We start from the raw sequence: 17,347 nt of genomic DNA, 5'->3' as shown, positions 1-17,347 counted from the left end.
GTGCCATGTAACCACGCAATGTCACCCCTATGCTAGCTGGCTCGTCTCTCTTGTTCCCTCTGTTCTCTTTGTTCCCTCCGCCCCCTTTGTTGACTACTTTCCCCCACCTTTTGCTTGCCCTTCGCACATTGTCTATCACGATCCGCTATAATGATACTTGTTTACTGCAATGTAAGTAACACAAATAATTAAAAAACTTAATATAGATGCACTTCAATTGACACTTTTAGATTACTAATACACTTGTATAGTTATTTAATATTTTTCCCCTAACCCTTATATTTTTCACATAATTAAAACCAATTTTTTATATATAATATTAATATAAGTATTGATCTAACACAACAAAACCAAAAATTAGTAAACATAATATACATGTAATGCATTTCAAAACATATAGAAATAACTTTCATATTTTTTCATTATTTTTTAAACTTAAAACTCATATTTTTCCTTATTTATTTCTCTTTTTTTTTTATTTTTCTTAATTTCCGAAAATTAAAATAATTATTTAAGAGCAGAAAAATAAATCTGACACCGTGAAGCCGTAAATCGGCCATTGGTGTCTAACATATATTTAATTCATTGCCATCTAAGTCATATTACCCTTAATTATTTCCTATTTTAATTGTAGGAAAATGAATTTTTAAAACCAGAAAATTTAAAAAAAAAAAATACATATGGAAAAAAAATTTCGACACCGTGAGGCTATAGATCGGCCTCCGGTGTCTAACATATATTAATATCATCACCATCCAACAAAATTTGTACATAGTCAAAAAATAGTTTTAGAGAAATAGAATTTACCTTAAATAGTGGAAAAAGGCTTGGATGATGAGCTTAGATGACCCTCCGATGAGTTTACCGGCGAAAATCCGACAACAATGTGTTTGAACAATGGCTAGAGTGTTGGATGAGAGCTTGGAAGAGTGGAAGAATAGGCAAAAGACTGAAATTCCTTAGCAAATGCAGCTCTCGGTCAAAATATGGACCGAAATCTACGAAATATTATATTAAAGCCCCCCTTCACGTGACACTTTAAGCCAAAATACCATATTTCGTCGATATCTCGTGAGATATTGAGATATCGTCGATATCTCACGAGATATCGACGAAATATGGTATTTTTTCATTTCGACCTGAATTCGCATCTCGGTAAGCTCGAGATATACGAAATTAAGCGATATTTCGGCGAAATATCACGAGATTTTGAACCATGATTAGGAGAAATTTATATAACTCAAAAAGAACTGGTCAGCTTAAGCTCAACTTCTGGTCAAAGGTCTATTATGGACCGAGGACCATTCCTGCAAAGTGTCACTGGAATCTGAGGGTTAAATTCTCAGTTATGGAGTACTCCTACTTGAGGAAGGACAACTCAACAACTGCAGAATCAAAGGACAGAATGGGGTTCAAACCAGTGATCAATTAAGGCTCTAACAGTCGAATAACCAGTAAATCAGTAATAGAAAGTAGAACAGACAAAACAGATTCAGAAATCTGATTTAATAAGTCCTAGTTGCAACAGGATTTCTAGTATTAATCGGAAAGTTCAGATTTTGAGACTGTCACAAAATTCAAAACTAATAGCAGAACAGAGAACTGAAATCAGAATTCAATGATCAGTTTTAAACCAAAAGATTTGGAGAATATAAGTTGAAGTAGGAAACTAGAATTGAATGGAAAGGTTAGGGACCTTTAAAGTAGAATATGAAATCAGGATTTAATAGGGTTGAACAGAATTGAAACTGAAAATAAAATAGAACAGATAGAAAATATATGACCGGGAATCACCACCAGGGAGCCTACTGAATCACACCACAGCAGGGAGCATTCTGAATCACCATAGAACCCAAGGCAAAAGCCAATGTTTCATTACTCAAATTCGTGTACAGGGTCGAAGCCCCATACAAACTTATGTGGAAGACTTAAAACAAGAATCAAACTAAGCCTAAAACTCCTCCAGCCGATAACTTAGCTTGGAGGTGATCTTCACTGACTAAAAGACTATAAAGTAACAAAGAACACAACTTGAAACAAGGTTGGATTCATAGAGTCCTAATCTAGCCAACTAAAACACTTAAATAACAATTAAAATAAAGGAATAGGACTCTAACTAGACCCACCCATTGGACCAAAGGCCCAACACACTTGTACCCAACTAAAGGCTTATTTCCACTAAATTATCCAAAACACCACTTTGGGTGACTATTTTTGCAATTCAAACATTTACATGTGTTTATATAGCCTAAAATAGGGTTTCCATGAAGTTTCAGGCCTTAACTTGGCCTAAAACCCACCGAAATGACCTATCGAAAAATAACAGAAAAATGCAAAATTTTGATATTTCGGTCAGCCCGAAACACCGAGACGAAACGAGTTTTCGAACTATGATTAGTACGTCGTAGCCTACCAACCTAGAGTCCCAAGTCAAACACCTATTTGGAATTTGATCTTTCAAAATCTGATAGTGTCATTGTGTTTAAATGGCCCAAAATAAACTGTACACCAAATTTCATGACCTAATTAAGTCAAAAACCCACTGAAACCTGACTTTGAGTTCAAAAAAAAATGCACCAACTCGGTTTTCTGCCTGGTCGAAACCAGGTCCGAAACCGAGACCTTGAACCATGCCCCATAGAATGATCTCATACAAATACCAACCACAGAATGGAAGAGGACCATTGCCATGCAACCCACTTTTTGTTTTGCAATGGTGCAGTCACAAGTCACAACTAGCACCCAAGCTTTACTCTTCTATTGTGCTCTTTCGTACAATTATTTTCTGCTGACCACACTAAGTCAGTGAACTAAGATCAAACCAATAACTTCAAGGTTGAAAGACACAATATCTGATCAAGTAATACCAAATCTTTCAGAACCCTAATGCATAGCGAACATTCAATTAAAGTCTCTGTGGTCTGCATATATTTGTAATATTAAATGATACATTCACTATACTCATGCAAATTCCCTCCTGTTTCTTTTGGGAAATAAGCCTGATAATAGTGTTGTTGGCATGTGTCTGTTCTGATAGGGAGTTCTGGTCCCACAACCAAAACTCAAGAACAAACTACACATGTTTATTGAAAAAGTAAAAGTTGAATAACCTGATGATCTGAAAAGCAATAAAACATCTGTTTTTCAACAGCTTAGAAATTTAATAAAATTTGTCTTGAGCTTGCGAATAACTATTCCAGCAAAACCAGAAAGAGTTCTCATATTTTCCCATTCCAATCAAAGGATACACATCAGTCCCAATCCAAGCATACCCATAACTAAGTGAAACATCCACCTTTAGAAATCAAGAATCCAATCAGATAAGATATACATAGTTCCACGGCTTTTTTTAAACAAAATAATTCAATTAGATACTTACACTTGAATTACTTCATAGAGGCATGCTCATGTTGTACTGCTAAAAAGCTATTCATGGTAGAGCTGTAAAGGCGAAACATATACCCATGAAAAATAGGGATGTACAATAAACAACACAAGGATCTATTATCTAATTTAATATTATTGTGACAAGAGAAGTATTGAATAACTCCGGAGCCATCCATATTGAATTTGACAGTGCACACCAGCTAGCTTAACGATTCTCCATCACCTCTCTTTGCATATTATATAACATGCTTTTAAGTTTTAACGAGGTATAAATCGCCTAGAACATTAGGGTCCGGAAACCAACAGAAATTTCCAGAATTACAGGAAAGTAGGAACCAGATTCAAAGAAAACTCAATAACACAGAATCAACGAATCAGATATGATTGAAATTCTGGACAAATACTACTCTAATATAGGAGAAGTACATACCAAAGTTTCAGCAAGATCAGATGGTCTGATTCTGAAATCTGACACAAGTCCACTCAAACAAGGAATCTCATAAAAGAATCGTAAAACCAGAATAAGAGAAATTAAATAACTTAAGAACCAAAGATCAGAACTAAACCCAAAGCTGGTCGAAGGCTTAGAATATCTAGGGGAATATTGATAAGAATATCAAGCCCATCCAATGGTTAGATCATTAGTTAATGAAGATTCCTAGTACAGATAGGATAAGGACATAACTGAAAATTGACAGCAGAAACAGAAACTTCAGAACAGGAACCAGTGTACTCAGATTCGAGAATGAACAGCAGTAGGAACTGTATTTCAGGCTTCAGCTACTTAGAAAAATAAAGAAGACGGAAAGGAAAGATGACCTGGGCATCACCACCCAAGGCCTAGGCTGGAATCACCACCAACCCCCCCCCTGTTGAATCACCACAACAGAATTCTGAGTCACCACAGAACTTGAGGAAGCAAAGCTTTCTTTCATTGATAAAACTGTGTGGGGCTCTATCGCCTTACAACCTTTAAATAGAAACCACAAGTGTACTTACAATAAGAAAGGAAAGTATACTTGAAATAGGAAATATTCTTAACTGATAAGTGTCTCATATTATTAAAACTTTATCCAATGTAGGGAATTATATTCATGCTAGACTCCATCCAATCCTTAACTAACAATGAAATAACAACTACTTAATTAATAAACCAATTCAAACTATCCCAACAAAATAAATCCCTTATGCCTACCTCCTACCCATAATTTAGGCCCATTAAAAAGTAGCCCATTTCAATGAAAAACCATTGGACCATAGGCCCAACATGCATAAAACCCAACCCAAAGCTTATTTCCACTAACCATTTATGTGATTTATCTGCATCATCTTTTCTCATTGTTAGGTTCAGCAATGTCAAAGAAATGGATACCCATTCTTCTGCAATGCTCCATTTCTCCAATTCTCCCTCTCAAAATCCATCATAACTCCTTCTCAGCTTCTTGTCAACAGCTTTAGACTTACATAGATCAGGTCCATTCAGCCTTGACTATTGATTGTTCAGAAATCAAGCAGCCGCTCTGAACTTTACCCAGTTAATGATCTTGCATGTGACTACATGAGCTTCTCATCCCTTGTGATAAAGATTGAGAACCTTAATCCTTTCTTCCATGTAAGTGGCTATCATTGTGGAAAATGTCCCCTTTTAGACTTCAGAAGAGTTTCCCTTTACTCTTAGAATCAATGTAACCCCTGGAAAGATCTTCCCCTTAGATAAGCTCCCTTTTTTGTCTTTTCTTTGGGAAGAAGGGTGGGAACAATAGGCTAAAGCCCGAGACAAGGTAGCACGTATGCCCAGCGTTCTAACTTCTAAAAGAGCTTTGTTGAGAATGGGCCCTTGTGCCGTGGTGGTACAAGGGTAGTTTGGGTATGTTACCATGAATAGGGGGATTGTCCCTATCTTGGTATCTTAGTTTGTTTCCACCGTTTTATGTTAGTTTCCTTGTTAGGGTTAGTTTTCTTATTATTTTTAGTTTCTTGGTTGACAAGGAATGAATTTTCTATTTTGATGTAATTGGTTATTATTATAAATACAAACTGTGGGAGAGGAACTCAGATCATCGCGTTCTCTTCTTCTCTTCCCCTATCTCTTCTTCTTCTATCGTTTCTTCTCTAGTTTTTCCTGTTCTTCTCAGGATTCCTAACATGGTATCAGAGCAGTAACTAAGTACCGGATTCTCTCTGTAATTGCCATTTTGAGAGTCGTTTTTGGATTTCTGAGTTGAAGAAGAAACCCTAGTTCATAGAAGAAGAAGAACTAGGGTTTTGTATGGTTTCGATGACGATTGTGTATGAATATCATACCTGCTACTGCTGATCGATTTCTGGACGTATTCTACTGCTGAGACACCCCTGCTGCAACAATTTGATTTCTGGGATTCACTCCTCTGCTGGTTTTATTTTATCTTTGCTGCAACTATTTGATCGAAGACGAAGATATGCAGTTCCACCATATTGCTGATTTTATTGCTGTTTTCGTACATGGAACCATCTTGGCTGCTATTTTAGTTACCGCTTCCTGGCTTTTCCCTGGAATTTCATGGTTCATGGTGTCGAATGCTGTATTCTCCGCTTCATCCTTGCACTTTGCCACTGCCTTTTCTCTGGTTTCTGCCTCAACAATTCCTTTCTCGACTGCCACTGTTTGCACCTTTGGTTGCGTCTCGAGGAAGGAGCTGATGGAATCATCTTGTTACCCTCACCTACTCTCAACTCCTTACTGCTGAGAATCGTGGATCGTGGTTGATGTCTTGAAGATGATGGTATTTCCACGATTTTATGCTTTATTTTATTTCCTGGTTTCCATATATGCCCCTGCCTTTATGAATAATTCAATCAATATCCTCATGAATTCCAATGTTGCGTGACAGAATTTTATCCTTTTTTAAATCCTACTTCTCAGGTTTGCCCCTACAGTTTACTATTACCCAATCTTCCCAATTTAATTACAAGTTTACTCTTGGCCTTGCGTTTGCTTTACTTGGATTTCATCTAAATTATAGCCATGTCCTTCCCTTTTCACATTGAAATAATTACGGTTCTGCCAACTCTTGCTATTGTGACATTGTCTATTGTGTACTTGGGTGGGTCCACACCAAACCCAATTGGGTATTTTGACCCGGATTTTACATCACTTGGAGATTGCGTTAATTATTTACAGAATTGCCATTGGACTACCAAATTAAATGGTGGACCTGGTCATCTCAATTTGGAGTTCCAATTTTTTTAAAGATTGGCATTGTTGGCACACTCTGGCTGTCTCCCAGTGGCTTTACCTTATTTGTCCACGTGTAATGCTACACATGAGGAGGAGATTGGAGATTATCTTGGTGATTATTGGTGCTATTGCATTAATTATTTTGGAAATTTGTCTGATTTATCTGGCCATCAGCATGATGCGTTTCTACATGATTGAAGACTTATTTGCTTCAGTCACTCATTCTTGAAGATTATTTTATCTATATGTGTCATCTGTTTGTATCCACAACAACATTAAGAGTTTATGTGTTTGGTTCAGAAACAGTACAGCTTTTATCTACTTGGTCCACGGCTGCCTTATGCCGAATGGTTCGTCAACAACCATATGCTGTCTTTGTGTGGTCGGTCTCAGCAACCATATGCTGGCCTTAATTGGTCGGTCAGCAACCAGATGCTGTCTTTTTTATTTGGGTCCGCATTCTACAAGCACCGAGCTGATGTACAAGTACCGTAGTAGTACCTCTGAGACAGTAGCCTTTTGTGAAATGGTGCCTCTGAGAGAGTTGTGAGATTCTTCTTGTGATGTAGCTGTTGAAGCTGCACTTTTACTTGTCTTCTTTGGGAAGATGTCTATCTACTACCTATCTTCCTTGGGAAGATTTTGGGATGTTGTTGTTGCTATTATATGATCTTTTGATCGCGGTTGGGGTTCTCTATTATTGCTCGTTGTTTTTTGGTTCTATTCGACATGGTTTCTTTTACTTATTGTTGATGATTGGTGGCCATTGTGCTTAAGCTGGTGATGGGCTGTTGGGTGGTGCTACAATTGTTACCTTGTGATTTTGTTTCAAGCTGGAGATTTCTTTTTGCTATATATGTACTCCAACTTGAGGGGGAGTGTAGAGAATGGGTCCTTGTGCCGTGGTGGTACAAGGGTAGTTTGGGTAATTAACCATGAATAGGGGGATTGTCCCTATCTTGGTATCTTAGTTTGATTCCACCGTTTTATGTTAGTTTACTTGTTAGGGTTAGTTTCTTATTATTTTTAGTTTCTTGGTTGACAAGGAATGAGTTTCCTATTTTGATGTAATTGGTTATTATTATAAATACAAAATGTGGGACAGGAACTCAGAGCATCGAGTTCTCTTCTTTTTTTCCCCATTTCTTCTTCTATCGTTTCTTCTCTAGTTTTTCCTTTTCTTCTCAGGATTCCTAACAAGCTTCATGGCCCATTAGCAAGAAAGGCTTAGTACAGGTTCAAAGGAGTGCTACTTAACAAAATGAAGAGTAATACTTGTGCCTGAAGAGCATAACTGATTTTTCAGCAAACCAACCCAGTTTCACTGTCAAGCACTTCCACACGGATGAAAAACTAAGCAACACTTTCAGCTATTTCAGCAATGATGATTGGAAGGTCCTCGCACTTGTACTGTGCACCCACGAGAGGAAAGGGACGACACCATCCAAAGTCTTCCCTACTGCTAAAGAAAATGCATACCTATCATTGTCATCTAGATTATCCATAAACATTGAGATCACGCATTCTTATCCTTGAAGCAAATTTGCAGCTCTAGGTATGTGAACTCTGATAAGTTAGCAGTAGAAACCCATCAAGAAAATCCAATGTCCCATCCATATCAATGCCCACCCAGCCCAGAAAAGTTTAAAAGAAATCCTAAAAACATACTTGTGTGATCAAATGCAAGCCAATCAAAAAGATTTCCAACCTGCATCTGACCCAACAATGAGTTTCAATGGGAATCAAGAATTTTGGAGCCCAATTGTGAGCAACAATCATCCAGGTTAGAGAAGAAGAAAGCCTTCAAGAGGGAACCCTAAGAGAAAGTCTTGAAGCCATCCATCAAGCCTAAAACCATCATCTTGAGTGGGATTCTTCAAGTATCATTGTGGGAACTTCAAAGATAGAGAAGACCAAGAAGTAGAGAAGATTGCAAGCAAGCTTAGGGCTCTGAGAAAATCCCTAAGGAGTGCACAAGTATTTGTAAAGCGTTGGTTGAAGCTTCAGCAGTGACAAGGGAAGAGGACAAGTGTGTGTGAAGAGGGATAGTTACCTTGCATGTAGGTAACTCACTTGTTTTTCATTTTCTCAAGAACATGTGTACTTGATTGAAGGTAAGGTGGTTGATAAAATACCTCAAGTCACTTTTGTGCTTTCATTGGGGAAATTTTCTCTGTCATATTGATTATACTTAAGTATTTGTAAAGCCTTGATTGAAGCTTCGACAGTAACAAGGGAAGAGGACAAGTGTGTGTGAAGAGGGATAGTTACCTTGCTTGTAGGTAACTCACTTGTTTTTCATTTTCTCAAGAACATGTGCACTTGATTGAAGGTAAGGTGGTTAATAAAATACCTCAAGTCACTTTTGTGTTTTCATTGGGGAAATTTTGTATGTCATATTGATTATACTCTTGTAAACTAGCAAGTGGGTACTTGATAGAGATGTCGGTGCTCCTTGTTGTGGGTGCAACTAAATTGGGGGTTGGGGCTCCTAGTAGTGTGTACAACTAAAACTTGTATTGTGCAATATACTCTGGCTAGATTTGGATCGTAGTCCAAATAGCCATTAGCACTGCGGACGTAGACATACTGACAAACCCTGTTACATCTTGTCTTGTGGATTGTTGTATATGTGTGTGTGTGATTGACTTGCCTACTAGTACCACTTGAATGCTTCATCTCCAAGGGGAAGAAATTTCTTAGTGTCACTGATTCACCCCCTCTCAGTGCTGGGAGTTCAACAAATATTTGGGCAAGGATGAATCTCCATGTTGATAGGTTTAGATAACTATCACTACATCCACACAAAGGATGGGATGGGGTGGAGTTAATTGGAGCAAGTTGAAGAAAAGGACACCAGTCTAAGGGGGGAGGGGGAATATGCATGTGATTATTATGAATGTGCAAGAAATTCATATTTGAAAGCGAGGGGTATTCTCTAGAGATTCTTGTGACATATCAAAGATTTTATATCCCTTTAAGATCTCATGACAATTGATTGTAAGGGCATTTATTGATTATCAAGAAATTAGTCATATTCTATCAAAAGTGATTGCAAAACTATCATTCAATAATCAAAATCTCAAAATCCAAAAAAAAATGTGAGGAAAGATGGGGCAAGATTATGCGAGTCAACACAATTTGGTGTTCCCCCTCACGTGGTCAATATGTATACAAATTGAAGACAACATTCTTCTTTGCGTAAACTGTCAAGAATGTGCTTCTAACTAATAGATAGATGAAGTGACCTACCCATTCCATCCTTACTCGGTGGAAGGCCGCTAGCTACAAAAAGATAAATAAATAAATCTTCCTCTCCCATATAAACTAATTAAACAGTCATGCACAATTATCAAGGCCCTCAATTTCTTCAAAGCTTCCATGATCACAATCACCTATAAGAATTACCAATGTACTAGACTATTCTTAAAGGATGACATATCCATGTTCCACATGTTGAATTCTCATTCACCAGTCCAAGGGAATCTTAGGAGACATTTTCTAGATTTCTTTTTGTTTTTTTATCCAAGTTTGATATAAATGGAAACCCCACTTACCATATGAATGCCATATTTTCTTTGAAAAGCTTTAGATGATTATGAACTAAAACACCTTGAACCTTCATGTTACTCCAATTACCCATATCAGACACAAAATGACATGGTATTCCATAACCATGATCAGCCATACAAGATCGAAGAACTTTAACAGACTTTAACAGCAGGGGGAGATTCAAAGAACTTCAGCAGATTAATCCAAGGTATGCCTTTGACTGGAGTATTCAAAAGAGAAACCATTCAGCATCCCAATATAGGAAACAATCACTTATTCAGAAGATCAAAAGATTCAACAATAAGTAACTATGACCTTCTGCTCCACCCTCATCCCCCCCCCCCCCAAGTCAAAAAATATATATATTGAAAGCATAATCAAGAGGAAAAAGACCAAACTTTTTCAAGAATGATGGTAGAATTTCACATGGTATTGAAAGGGAAGCATGCATCAAGAGACGGGCACTGCAAGCTGAAAGAATGCAATCAGGATTTTGATTTTGTCTAAGGCCCTAGGAATAAGAAAGTAGGTCCATGAATCAGGGAGCAAACAGACATCCGAAAATGTAGTAATTTATGGAGTTTAGTCTTTTGAACTTCGCCATTACGAGGAACTCTATTGACATATCGATGACAACAACAACAAAACAACAAACTCGACCTTATCCCAACATAATGGGGTCGGCTATATCTATGAATCTATTATAACAAATGCAGTAATTTCTACAGTTTAATCTGTTGACCTTAACCATTATGAAGAACTCCATCGACAAATCAATGATAACAAGAAGTGCTATAAATATAAAACAAACACAGTTGAAGGGGAAATATCTTAAAACACCCATAAAATGCAGTGTGAAAAGAGTTTCACCTTCTGCTGGTAATGTGTGTATGCACCTTCGACCTGGATAGGAACCGGCGAGTCTTGCATGGGCACCTGGCAGGGAACATACTTTCCCGCAGCAGCAACCACTTCCACAGGAGCCTTCATCTCGGGCGTCGTGGTGAAGTAGTCAGACGCCAAAATCTTGTTTAGCCGCTCCCTCAATCCAGCATCTACAAAATCACTTTTACGATCAGCCATACAAGATCGAAATCACAGTTCAGTAAGCCGAGAAATCAGAGATGCAATACGAAACCAGAGAAGCTTCCAAGGAGTGATACATACAGGTAATAGCGGCTCCCGCTTCAATAGGCTGATCCGAATTGGCGAGCCACCGCTTAGCATGCTCAACACAACTCCGAAGAGCGTTCTTGTGAGAAAGGCCGGAATGAAGAGGGCGAGAAATCACGAGACTGCCAAGCATAGAAATCAAATCCAAATCCCTCTCCCCAAGGAGATCAGTAGCCTCATCCGTCACGTAATCGTACGTCAAGCAACAGCCACGCTCGTGAGTCCTGGTAAGCATGGTTGACGTGAAATCACTCTGGAGCTTCACATCGAACAAGCACCCGAAGTATAGCAGCTTCAACAGATCCTCAACGGAAGTATCGTCGCCGCCATGGCTGCTCCTTTCCTGAGGCTCACTGCTCTCGTCCTTGCCATCTTTGGTATCCTTGGTGGTATTGTCGACGGCAGGAGGAGCAGGAGATACCTGCTGGTGTTGGAGGGCGAGGTTGAGCTCTTCTTCAAGGGCGGAGGAGAGGGGTTGCCTGAGCTTCTCGTACTCCTCGATGAGAACGACGACGGCAGGCTTGGAGCGTAGAACTTCCTCTTGTTCCTTGTTGATGGTTTTGCCCTGAGCGATACTCTCTTCCATCTGAATAATTCGGTTGTATTTTTTCTTAAGATTACGAAGACGCTTAGTCATGAGACTAAGGACTGGACCTTCTGAGACTTCTGAGGCTGCCGAGGCCGCCATTGTTGCTGGAACCGACTGCTACGAAGGAAACTCCCTTCCTTCGTTTCTTCTTCTTCTCCTCCTTCTTCTCCTTCTTCTCCTTCCTTCGGATGTCTTCGGCGCTTTGCTTCGGTGGTGATAGTAGTGTGATACTTGATAGGGCGAGAGGAGAGAGAGAGAGAGAGAGAGAGGGAGACTCTATTAAGATAAACCCTCTACCTTACGGAAGAGCGAAGGAGGAACACGGGCCGAGTGGGGACGGAAGATGCAAAAGATGAGGGAGATGAAGCGGCGGGGGAGATGGCACTTTTGAGGAGAAACCAAGCAGACGGATGGAGCGCCTTGTAAGTTGTTAATATTAAATTATTAATAAATAAAAAAATCCATTTGAGTATTAAATTCTAATTATTTTCTTTCTTATATGGTTTCTTATTATATAGTCAGGGTTTTAGGGTTTTTTTTTTTTATTTTTAATCATTGGTAGAAAGGGGTTTTAGTGAGTAAAAATAAAATATTTATTCATCTAAAAAAATAAAAAAATAAAAACTCTACAGTTCTTTCTCTCTCTTGATCAACACGTGAGGGGTATTCACGTGAATGGTGAAATACAAGTTTCAATCAACTACATAATGGAATTTGGCCAAACTATCGTACACTGCATAGAAAGAACCTTTCAAGCCGAGAAATTAACTAGTTTGTTGAATTCTCTAGGAATAAAAGTAAAAATGTACATGTAAATACATATTGACGATAAATGTTTTATGTCTTAAATTATATGCTATAGGGATTACGACACCATTCTGCCTGGTCTTGGAGGTAGAAAATCATGTCCAAGGGAGATACCTTCCAAAATACCATTACGAATGGCAAGTACTGCCCCTTCAGCTATTTTCTGAAACAAGACTACCTCTGATTTTGCCAAGACAAGGGTTCTTTCATGATCACGAATTACCACCCCAATCTCACACTTACCATTACCAGGATCTCTTGATGCATTGCAATTTATCTTTAAAAATGGACTAGCAGTGGGAAACCACTTCTAAGGAGTGTAACATGAGAGCTTGTTGTTTTAGTTGAGTCTTTCCCAGATTATGGGTTTTCATGAACTCCTGGTGGGCTTGTTGAGTTGCCCTAATCACATGCAGTGGAGTCCAATTCCTTCTTCCTTAGATCAAATCATTTTGGGTCATCCAAAGAAACCAAGCTATAAAGCTCATCTAGCCTTTGGTTACTCTACCCTCTAATATTCCATATTTGTGAAATTCCTTCCATTTAGCAATCCATCTTGAGATAATAAATTTTGGATTTTGAGGAATTTTTAGAGAAATAGAGCACCTGAACCATATTGCTTGTGCATAGGGGCAATGTAACAGGGTGTGGTCTATTCCGCCACTACCCTACACCACATGCATTGTGGATCTAACTTAAATTGTCGTTTGGTAAAACCTTCCCCAATAGCAAGGCCATCAGTAAAATCCCTCCATACAAACAAACGCACCTTTGGCAAAGTGTTGCAATGCCAAATACTCTTCCACACCTCAGAGAGAGTAGAGGCCCATCTACTACAGGAAGAGGTTAAGGGTAGCTTGGTGACCATCAAATTTCCATTGTTGCACAAAAGATAGTAGGCCGATTTCACCGTAAACTTTCTGTCTTTTTAAGTCTCCCATGCTAATTTGTCATATGATGGAAGCAGGAGAATTTGAATGCGAAGGATAGCCTCTTTAACCTCCCTGCAACAATAGAGATTCCAACTCTTACATTTTCCACTGCCGACTATCTTGCGGCTTTAATTCAAAGACCCATTGATAGTTTCCTTCCCTAATACCTTGAGGAGTAAGGATGGTACCCACTTATCCCTCCAAATGTTGTTTTTGTTTCCTACTCCAATTTTCCAATGGAGGCCCTCTTCTAACACTTTTCTTCCTTCCGTTAGGCTTCTCCAAGCCTAAGAAGGGATGTTTCCCAATCTCACCTCCATGAAGTCATAATCTGGACAAGAGCCCCCATACCGCCTTTGGCTAATAAAGCTTTGTTATATAGCGCAGGATCTCTAAATCCTAGACCGCCTTTGGAATGGCATAGTTTATCCCAAAATAACCAATGTATGTTCGATGCTTCCTTTGGAATGGCACGATGCTTCCTTTGGAATGGCATAGTTTATCCCAAAATAACCAATGTATGTTCGATGCTTCCTCGCTGCCACCCAAAAGAAATAAGAAGCCATAAGCGGTTATGTTGCACATATGCTCAGTGAAAGACATCACTTTTGTTTCCAAAAAATGTGCCCCTCAAGGCCTCCTATACAATAGTGTGTGGGAAATGTGTCTCATGTTGAGTGTATGTGCAGTGAAAGAGGACTCCTATATAACTCTCTTTCTCTATCATTCTCTATCCTCTTCCTTACCCTTGCAACTCCCTTTCTCTCTCTTACACTCTTACTCCTTGCTATCCAAAGACACAGAGCAAAAGCTCTCTTCTGCCATCACTCCATGCGACGAAGATACATAGTAGCAACAAGGCAACAACAAAAGTAGATGAGAAAGGGAGGTCATTGCTCACAATGAGGGGTTTGCTGACAATCTCTCTCTTTGGTCTTTGCTCACAGTCGCAACTCCTAGGTAGATCTCTCATCGATTTCCTTTCTTGACATAGTTTTTTTTTTTGTTAGATCTCTCTCTCCTTTAAAAATATCATGCAAATTCATACATGGTAATAAATGTAATAAGGGGGATATATTACTCATCTTAGTTGTAGACAAACCAAGGTTGATGACCACAAGCTCAAGCATCATATAAAGTGTCATGAATCTAAATGAAAAAAACTTGAGGAATTGTAGGGCCGAGACATGTCAAATAGTCACTCTCCTTAAGACTATAGACGTTTCCTATGGTGCAAATCGGGTTCTTGCGAATCAGCCTCCAAGATGAAATAACACCCCAAACATGAAGCTATTTAGTAGTAATGCACTTCACTTAAAGGACCACTAAGGGCATGGATAATGAACTCCTAACCACGGTTTGAGGAATCGGCCAATTCGTATCGGTATTGGTGGAGACCGATATCAATTTTTGATTGATCCTGTATCAGAGTTGATTGGTGCGGACAAAAGTAAAAATATTTAAAAAAATAAAATTTTAAAACAAGGGTAAACTTGACTAATCCATACCGATACGGACTGATCCAAAGCAAAGACCAAGACCGACACCGATACCAATTACTAAAACCCTGCTCCCAACTTAAAAGAAAAGTTTATCCAAGTTATTTGCTGTTGTCTGGTCTTCAAAGCTAAACTTGACTGACAGGCTAAAGGAATAGCTACCAAAGGTTAGGCATTGAATACATGACGGGAATCAAATGCTTAGATGATAGATTGCCTAATTCCAATATATAGAAGGGAAGATATCTTTTCACCAAAAAAAAGAATGGAAGATATCTCTCGATGTTGTCAATACTTCCAAGAGAACAAATGGTCCAGCTCGCTAAGTGAGCTAAAGGTTATAGCCTTGCTGAGCTGTGACTACGTGGGACTTCTGCTAAATGAGATCACAATGGTACAATCGTGCCCTTTGGGCATGATAATAGAGTAATGAAGTTTCCAATATTGACAAAAAAGGCTGAAATGAATAGAAAAGAAAAGAAAAAAAAAAAGACTCTCTGTGAGTCTCAATAGACAGCTGAGGTGCAAATATGAGCACATGAAGGTACTTGAGCCAAAGTTTCTACCATGTGGAGACCTATTGACAAGTCCTACGCCATAAAGGTCATGGTTGTAGGAATATATCCAAGTAAGATTTTCCTCATTTCTTATTGACAAGATTTTAGTTTTTCAGTTTTTTTTTTTTTGGGTATGTGTGTGGAAGTATATTTATGTTGTTTATGACATATGCATTATAGAAAAGGGAAAGGGGGAGGAAGAAATCTGACTACCTTTCTCCCCCATTTTTTGGAATGCCCACTTTAAATACTATCATGTGGATAGATGATGTTGTTGGAATCGATGATCCTATAGCGCAGCGGATTCAGATTGGGTGTAGAATCTTTGTATTCAATTTGAGATCAACATCCCATAACAAATTGAAACGAGAAAGATAGGTTATCTTAGAATCGCAAATGTAATTCATCCTCTATATAATAGTTTTTCCTTACTTGAGCAACAATGAGAATAGACGACGATCAACTCTTGATTCTTCAATTCAATGCAAGCAATCAACAAAACTATCACCAACGACCTAGGGTTTCCAAAACCCTAATCACAATCACACCATACCTTAGAGAGAGAGTGGATTGACCAGGGGAGAGGGGGCCCGCCAGTTCTGGTTCCCCACCCCTTGTGTCCTTTTTTATAGTCCCTAATCCTATTAGGGTTGAGGTGTGAGATGAATCTCAATATTCAGTTTTCTTAACTGAATTGGATATTTTTTGCTGAAGTTACTTGACTTACAATTCAGCTTGCTTTCAAAGTGGGAAGAGGTAAAGAGACTTTGATATCTCTTTAATTATAGTTGATAATTTCATCAAATAAAAGTACTATAATTAAATAGATAATTAACATATTTTATTTTTCCAATAAATATCATGTGTAATTAAATTCTTTAATTTGCATTTAAGACCCTCCATTAAACAAAATCTCATGACCTTGTAATTAAATACGGCCAAACCTCAATCATTGTACATGTCCTTATCAAAGATTCTGTGATTACAATCGGACGCAAAAAACGTGATCAAACATCGTTGAAATAATATAATAATATATTCAATAATAAGAAAATAACTTTGTAAACAATCAACAAAAAATGCCACTAGATCCAGATTCTAACCCGATTGATCACAAACTTTCTTTCTTCCTGATATTCCCCAATCAAAGATAATGGATTCCATATAGAGCATTTCTTTTGTTCATGATGCGCAATCACAAATCCAACATTCCGATATATAGTCCACATGACATCAACCATAAGTATACTAAAATCCATAATATAACACCGTAATGATAAAGATCTCTCAGGTCAAAGGGTCAATTGGTGATGGGTACACATCTCGTCCTAATACCACATTCAATAATACATATGATAATTGTACCAAATTCTTTTCTATCCATGTACATTATGTGTAATTACATTTATGCCTTGAAATCATCATTTTTAGTGGCATACAATGTAACGACCATACGAACAGGATATCAAGTCCTATCCCTAGTCGAGAACTATTTGGATGAAATTCATGCAATAATAGAATTAAATTTATTTATTCAAATTGAGTCTAGGTTTGATGGACATACTCTATTCTGACATCATATGGATAGATGACGTGTCTATTTTAACCTTTAGATAAAGAGATGCCACATTTAA

The 17,347-nt window shown here is 38.2% G+C and overlaps 1 protein-coding gene across 2 annotated transcripts in view; it reads right to left on the bottom strand.

Moving 5' to 3' along the window:
• Nucleotides 1-12,085, bottom strand: part of LOC122671703 — a 43,044-nt gene extending 30,959 nt beyond the window's left edge. For both annotated transcript variants that reach the window (XM_043869081.1, XM_043869082.1), the window contains exons 1-2: nucleotides 11,324-12,085; nucleotides 11,027-11,211 (exon numbers count right to left, since the gene is read on the bottom strand). In XM_043869081.1, the coding sequence (XP_043725016.1) occupies nucleotides 11,027-11,211; nucleotides 11,324-12,017 (879 nt within the window). In that variant the 5' untranslated portion in view covers nucleotides 12,018-12,085. The remainder of the gene's footprint in view (nucleotides 1-11,026; nucleotides 11,212-11,323) is intronic.
• Between the last annotated feature and the right edge of the window lie 5,262 nt (nucleotides 12,086-17,347).

This window comes from Telopea speciosissima, chromosome 8 (genome assembly GCF_018873765.1).
Source record: "Telopea speciosissima isolate NSW1024214 ecotype Mountain lineage chromosome 8, Tspe_v1, whole genome shotgun sequence".
NCBI lineage: Eukaryota > Viridiplantae > Streptophyta > Magnoliopsida > Proteales > Proteaceae > Telopea > Telopea speciosissima.
Note: the sequence above shows the minus strand (reverse complement) of the source record. Positions and strands in the feature narration are given on the sequence as shown.